This window comes from Nycticebus coucang, chromosome 12 (assembly GCF_027406575.1).
Source record: "Nycticebus coucang isolate mNycCou1 chromosome 12, mNycCou1.pri, whole genome shotgun sequence".
NCBI lineage: Eukaryota > Metazoa > Chordata > Mammalia > Primates > Lorisidae > Nycticebus > Nycticebus coucang.
In genome coordinates, this window is record NC_069791.1 from 62,530,703 (window position 1) to 62,537,500 (window position 6,798).

Consider the following 6,798-nt stretch of genomic DNA (forward strand, 5'->3'; position numbering starts at 1 on the left):
GCAAAATGTGACCACCCCATTGACAAACTTTTTCATAAAGGAGATACATTCTGATTTCTTTCCCTTTTGCCCACAGCCCTAATTTGCTGCTTATTTAAGAATATGTCCTTTAATGATTTAGCTTTGGATCTATCAATATTTTATAGTAGAGAATGGAGTGACACTTCTCTGAGAACATAATTTAATTATAATAAATGGGTTGGGTACCTCTGCTCCATTCTTCAGGGGCAAGTCAAAGCGAGATGTATTTTTTAAAATTCCTGTGTGTAGGGGGCCTGGTTGGCAGCCACCCCAAAGCTACTGTCCCCTACCTCCTCCCGCCCGTCTCTCCTCTGTCCTATGCTAGGCTTTATGGGGGGTGGTGGTGTCAAAAAGCCTCCTCTGCTACCCACCCCTCTGTCCTCATGGATGGGGCGACTGCCAGTCAAGCCGAGAGGGCATTAATTATACCTTTTTATTGGCAGAGAGCCACCTTCTGTAGGAGTTCTCTTTTGGAATCGCCCTCCTCCTACCCCCTCACTTCTCCCCCCCACCCACCCACTCCGACTTCCTCTCCTTCCTCATCTCCCCGCCGCCTGGAGCCGAAGAGGAGGAGATGAGAAGCTCTTGTAGTTTTAAATTCAATGTGACAGTTTCGGAAAGAGCGGATGATGAATCCCCTATTATTGGATCAGTCTATTTGCCGCTCAATGTCTCTCTGTAATTGGAGCAACATCACTTTAAAGGTTCAGAGAGTACAGCATTTCTGGTGAAAAATCCCCACAACACGCCGGTGAATGTTTTAAAGGGAAATCTATTAGTGACTTGCGGAGGGCGGGGAGCAGGCGGCGGGGGAGGCGCGGGCTCCGGCCGCAGGGACGGGAGTGGGGGGCTCGCCGGGGGCCCCTGCTCTGGGCCGCCGCCCCAGCCCGCGCGGGCATCCGGGCGCTGAGCACCCCCCGTCCTGCCTCCCGCCCCCTCCCCCGTCTTGTTGTGACAGTTCCTGATACTGTTTATTGAGGTGCATGTCAGGTATAATTAGCAATCGATATGGAAAACGTTTCCCTGCACCCAGCACGCCTGTGACGTCAGAGCCGATTAGCGCTTCTTATTGGTCCCAAATTCCCCGGGCCGCGGCTAATTATCGGGAGCTTGATGTTGATAAAGTAAAGCGCCGGAGTGCGGGCGAAGCATGTGTAGGGCTCCGGGTCCCTGTCTCCGCCGCCGCCGCCGCCGCCGTCCGCGCCTCCCGCCGCTGGCCCGCCCCGGCCCCGGCCCGAGTCCCCACGCCCCGCCGCCGACCCCGCCGGCCCCCCGCGCGAGATGATGGACGGCCGCCTCCTGGAGCACCCGCATGCCCAGTTTGGAGGCTCGCTGGGCGGCGTGGTGGGCTTCCCCTACCCGCTGGGCCACCACCACGTGTACGAGCTGGCCGGCCACCAGCTGCAGTCGGCCGCCGCCGCCGCCTCTGTGCCCTTCTCCATCGACGGCCTGCTCAGCGGCTCGTGCGCCGCCGCCGCCTCGGTGGTCAACCCCACACCTCTGCTGCCCGCCGCCTGCGGGGTCGGCGGGGACAGCCAGCCCTTCAAGCTGTCAGGTAGGCTCGGCGGGCGGGGAGGAGAATGGCTTGGGGGGCCTTTCCGGGCTGAGGACTTTGGAGGCCCGCCGCTGGCAGGAAGCGAGCCCGCAGCCTGCGCTTCGAACCCCCCACCCCCACCCCAGCCTCAGCACTGCGAGTACGGCAGCCTTCCAGGGTCCCCCAAACCTCGGCATCCAGCGGGTACCAGAAGGGGTGGGGTGATGCCTGGGTCGGTGGCTGAGCCGCTCGGCGTCCTGTGCTGCCTGCAGACTCGGGGGACCCGGACAAGGAGAGCCCCGGCTGCAAGCGGCGGCGCACCCGCACCAACTTCACCGGCTGGCAGCTGGAGGAGCTGGAGAAGGCTTTCAACGAGAGCCACTACCCCGACGTGTTCATGCGCGAGGCGCTGGCGCTGCGCCTGGATCTTGTCGAGTCCCGAGTCCAGGTAAAAAGCCGGCGTCCCTCTTGGATCCTCCATCGGGCCACTGGGCTCGGGGAGCGCCGGGCCTGCCTTTGTTCTAGGTGACGAGATCTCCTCCCCAGGTTAGGAGGAGTGGAGGGCTGTGGGTGGGGTGGTTTGAGGGCTCAGGCCTTCAAGCAGACAGAGATGGGTAACCCCAAAAGTAGAGGTGGCTTAGGAGTGGCCGGTGGCAGCACTCAAGTAGCCAGACAGCGGCTGCGTCTGAAACGGGAAGGAGCGTCCTGTGAGTGGCAGAAGCCCTGTGAACTGAAGTCTCAGACATTTGCGCCGGGCAGGCTGTGAGGAGGGACTAGCTCGGAGGGCCTGGACCTGGAGGAGAGAGGGACGGAGAACCGGCTTCTTCCCGTCTTCTCCTGACGCTCTCACCCAGCCTGGGGCAAAGGAGTCTGTTTGTTTACCTTTTGCCTGTAAAATATTCAGAGGAAAGATATTTATTTATCGCTTTGCAGAAGGCGACAGCTGAGGAAGGGGAGGTGGAAACTTAAATAGTTAGCACTTTGAGAAAGTAGGGAAGAAAAAAGTGTCTGAATATTTAATACTCCCGTTTTATCTTTTCGTTATTCCTTCCTCCCCCTAATTTGATATTTTATTCTTTTTAAAAAATACTGTCAGCTTGTTGGATTAAAAATTCAAGATAATTTGTGCATAATTAGATGTTTCCCTGAAGTACAGAAATCTCCTTTTTCTGGGGTCAGTGTGGTGTTGGGTGCAGCTGAGTGTAAGGCTTTGAGGCAGATGCTGCTGGCAAAATGCTTGTTTAGCATAAGTATCTGTCTAAAAATGTGTTTTCTTCCTGTGTGTGAACCTCTTCTAGTGACCTCTTCTATTTAGGAATTCTTTGATCTAATTTGTTCTAAGTGTCTTAAGTGAAGTCAAGACCCCTTCATTTCTCCTGTAATACAATAATGAGTAATTCTCCGTGGCAAGGCAGCCTGGAATTCGCAAACAAACAAACAAAAAAGAAATAAATAAAAAGAAAGAAAAATGAAATAAAGAAAAAGGTGGTCACAGCCTTGGGGGTCTCGGCTTAATGCCAACCAGGCTCCCTGTGACCAAGCCAGTCCTGCTATTGTGTCAAGTCTCTAAATGGCAGAGACAAAGAATTCGAATTAACTCTAGGGGAGGGTAGTATGGGCCCGAGGCTCCCGGGGCTCAGCTGGGATTTGACTCTGTGTGTTTGTGGTGGTTGTTGTTGGAGCGAGGGTCTATAGATGCTCCCCAAGACAAGGCCTACATAGAGAGGGAGGAAGAGGCAGAAGGGGCCAAGGCCTCTCTCTACCCCACCTGCCCTGCCCAGTGGCCCAGGCCAAGTACCACTGGTTTGGGAAGGCTCGGTTGGTGCCCTGGCCCAGATCTCCCAGGAAGAAGGATGTGTTACGTGTAGATGTATTGGGTGGGGGGAGACTGCAGAAGGCCTGCCCGAGTTCGACTTCCCAGGCCCTTCTGGGCGAAGAAGCATACAGATTTCCCTTCAGGGGAAACCCTCAAAATCTGGGCTTTGACAAGGTCTCCAGGGGGACGAAGACAGGTGTGGAGGGCAGCCAGGCCCAGACACAGCAGTCCTCTGGCAGGACAGTCAGCGCCCGGCCGGGCAGGCTGCTTAAAACACGAGCTGTGAGAAGCCAGGAAGGGCGAGGAGGGGCCCTGCTCTCTGCCTCTCAACCAGGAACCCGACGGCTGCTGTCAGGGGCCGACCGGTCTATCCAAGGAAGGGGCAGCTCCCAGGTCCCTAAGGTGAGAAGCCAGAGCGGGAAGCTGGCCGTGAGGCCCCATCTACGCTCCTTCCGGGTGGAAGAGATGCTTGCCGGGACCTGCAACTCGAGCGCCTAACGTCAGCTCAGGGCCGGCCTGCCCTGTGGCCAGGCCCCCGCCCCCTGGCCGGAGTGGAGGTTGTGCAGGCCCCTTTGGGGGGAGTGGAGAGACCCTCCAGCCCTGGCGGCAGGCCCGCCGCCTGATTGTGCTTTCCTGTCCCCTGTCCGGCTGCTCTAGGTCTGGTTCCAAAACCGCAGGGCCAAGTGGAGGAAGAAGGAGAACACCAAAAAGGGGCCGGGTCGGCCGGCTCACAACTCGCACCCGACCACGTGCAGCGGGGAGCCCATGGACCCCGAGGAGATCGCGCGCAAGGAGCTGGAGAAGATGGAGAAGAAGAAGCGCAAGCATGAAAAGAAACTACTGAAGAGCCAGAGCCGCCACCTGCACTCGCCTGGCGGTCTGTCTCTGCACAGCGCTCCCAGCTCCGACAGCGACAGCGGTGGCGGCGGCCTCTCCCCGGAGCCGCCAGAGCCGCCGCCACCCGCCGCCGCCGCCGCCAAGGGCCCCAGCGCGCACGCCTCTGGCACCGCGGCGTCGGTGCCCGCACCTCCTGGCGAGCCGCCTGCGCCCGGCACCTGCGACCCAGTCTTCTACCCGAGCCAAAGAAGCGGCGCTGGCCCGCAGCAGCGGCTGTGCCGCCCTGCGGACAAAGATGCAGCCCCGTGTGGACCCGGGTCGGCGGCGGCGGTGGCGGTGGAGCGCGGCTCCGCGGGCTTGCCCAAGGCCAGCCCGTTCAGCGTGGAGAGCCTGCTGTCCGACTCGCCGCCTCGCCGAAAAGCCGCTGCCACCAACGCCGCCGCCGCGGGACTGGACTTTGCGCCCGGGCTGCCGTGCGCGCCACGGACCCTCATAGGCAAGGGCCACTTTCTGCTCTACCCGATCACGCAGCCGCTCGGTTTCCTGGTGCCGCAGGCCGCACTCAAGAGCGGCGCGGGCCCGGAGCCGGTGCCCAAGGACGCGCCGCCCGCTCCTGCTGCGCCACCCGCGCCGCCGGCGCAGGCCAGTTTCGGGGCTTTCTCCGGGCCCGGCGGCGCTCCGGACTCGGCCTTCGCACGCCGCAGCTCCGACGCGGTCGTCTCCCCTGGGGCCCCGGCCCAGGCGCCTTTCCAGGACCTAGCCTCCGCGGCGACAACCGAGGGCGGTGTCGGGGACTGTGGGGATGCGGGGACAACCTGCCCTGCGGTCCCGCCGCCCCCGCCGCCCCTGCCGCTTGCGCAGTCGCCGGTGCCGGGCCCGCGGGCTCCCAGCCCAGCCGGGGAGCCAGCCACCTGCGGGGGCCCAGAGCCAAGCGCTGCGGCTGGACCCAGCCCGCCCGAGGGCGAGGAGGTGGACATGGACTGAGCACCGCTCGGGAGAGGCGCTGAGCCGCCCGCGCCCGCTCGCTCAGGCTCCGACTCAACGGATCAGGTGATCGGCTCTAGAAACACTGCTTTCCCCTCTTTTCTTTTGTTTTCTTCCTTTTATTCTTTTTAAAACTAAACAAAAACGCTGTATCAATTCGGACTAGGCAGCAACTGCAGGACTTGGGGTGAGACCCTCCTCCCCCCAAGGAAGCAAAAAGAACCTATATCCCCCACAAAAACCCACAACAAGAATCCTCAGCCTTGTAAAATGCAAAAATGTCTAAGAATATTTATATATGTACCATTTTTGATAAATAAAGCTGGTCAAACTAAAGCTCTCAGGTCTATCCTTTCTAAATTGCGGAGTGCCCAACGCGGGCACTCTCCTCCAGCATTTCCACTCTTCTCCCCGCGGGTGCGACAGGGAGGGGCTCCTGCAGACCTTCCCCCGAGGTCTGCAGCTTAATGCATCCTTTTGTGTGCGTGTTTGTGTTTTCGGATTGAACAAATTTATGCATATGCAACTCCCCTTCCCCACCCTCCCCCGCGATCCTCCTCCTACCCTGTGCCACACGCGCGCACACGCACATATATTCCCCCGCGCGCCCCCGCGCGCATCCCCGTACACTGGCACACGCCAGGGCGCGCGGCGCGGGGTGACGGAGCCGGGGGCTGCGAGGGCCGGGCCGCTGGGCTCCTGCAGAGTTTTGATATGAAAGTAATTATTTTCCGGTGGCTGCTGCGGGGACTGGGTTTCTTGCCCAAAGGGTTATTATACATTACCGATTTCTAGTGATATGAAATCACATAAACTTCCTACAATAATAGAATTAGCATGAAAGGCTGGGGTGTCAAATTGAAATTGGAGAATAATAGCGCCGGCAGCTGGGGGAGTGCGTGCGCATATTGGAGCGGAGATGGGGAATCGTGGGGCGGAATTTTCATGAGCTGCGCTCTTTGTCAGCGCTCTTGTAGCCAGCTATATTAAGATAGATGCCCAATGATATCCCTCATTGTTCTGTCGCTTATATTGATGTTGCTGCGTTATCAGCCTATTGATCATGTGTCGCCTGTAATAGGACAGGCGCCGCCAACGCGCCTCTTTACAAAAGCAGTGCACATTTGTTCTAATAGGGTCCGGGTCCCCAGGGGACTCTTCGGGGGCTTCAGGACATCTGCAGCGAAGAAATATTAGCAAACTTGGCTGGAGCCTGCAGCCAGCCCCGCGCCCCCTCCCCTGCCCACAGCGCCCCACCCCAAAGTGAACCACCACCAGTTCCCCCTTCAAAAAAAAAAAAAATCCCAACCCACCGGTCTCAATTTTCCTGGGCTGTGGGTCCTCGGTGCAGCAAAAGCCACCAATTTCCCAAGAAATTGGGATCCCAATTATTAAAACCATTAATTCCAGAGAGGCTGAGCGCAGTGGAATTATGTTTACAGCCTCGTTAAATATCCCTGATCCCTCCTGGTCATCAGGCCTTTATTTGCAAATAAATTGAAAATAATCAGAAGGACAGCTTTCCTCCACGCGCGGGCGCAAATGAATTTCGGAGCCCGAGTCCCTTTAATAATATTTACATAATTTTCGCTCAGTGACTCTGATA

The 6,798-nt window shown here is 58.5% G+C and overlaps 1 protein-coding gene across 1 annotated transcript; it reads left to right on the plus strand.

Moving 5' to 3' along the window:
- Positions 1 to 677: 677 nt before the first annotated feature.
- On the plus strand, positions 678 to 5,511 carry UNCX (UNC homeobox). Its single transcript, XM_053556313.1, has 3 exons — positions 678 to 1,576; positions 1,828 to 2,003; positions 4,029 to 5,511. Exons 1-3 carry the CDS (start codon positions 1,303 to 1,305, stop codon positions 5,190 to 5,192), a joined length of 1,614 nt encoding a protein of 537 aa, XP_053412288.1. The 5' UTR covers positions 678 to 1,302; the 3' UTR covers positions 5,193 to 5,511.
- The last annotated feature ends 1,287 nt before the right edge of the window (positions 5,512 to 6,798 follow it).

What these genes read in the sequence shown, in the direction of transcription:
- UNCX (XM_053556313.1), top strand. Translation starts at nt 1,303, where the DNA reads ATGATGGACGGCCGCCTCCTGGAGCACCCGCATGCCCAGTTTGGAGGC. An exon ending in CCAGCCCTTCAAGCTGTCAG is followed by an intron (nt 1,577 to 1,827) that starts GTAGGCTCGGCG and finishes TGCTGCCTGCAG; the next exon opens with ACTCGGGGGACCCGGACAAG. An exon ending in TTGTCGAGTCCCGAGTCCAG is followed by an intron (nt 2,004 to 4,028) that starts GTAAAAAGCCGG and finishes CGGCTGCTCTAG; the next exon opens with GTCTGGTTCCAAAACCGCAG.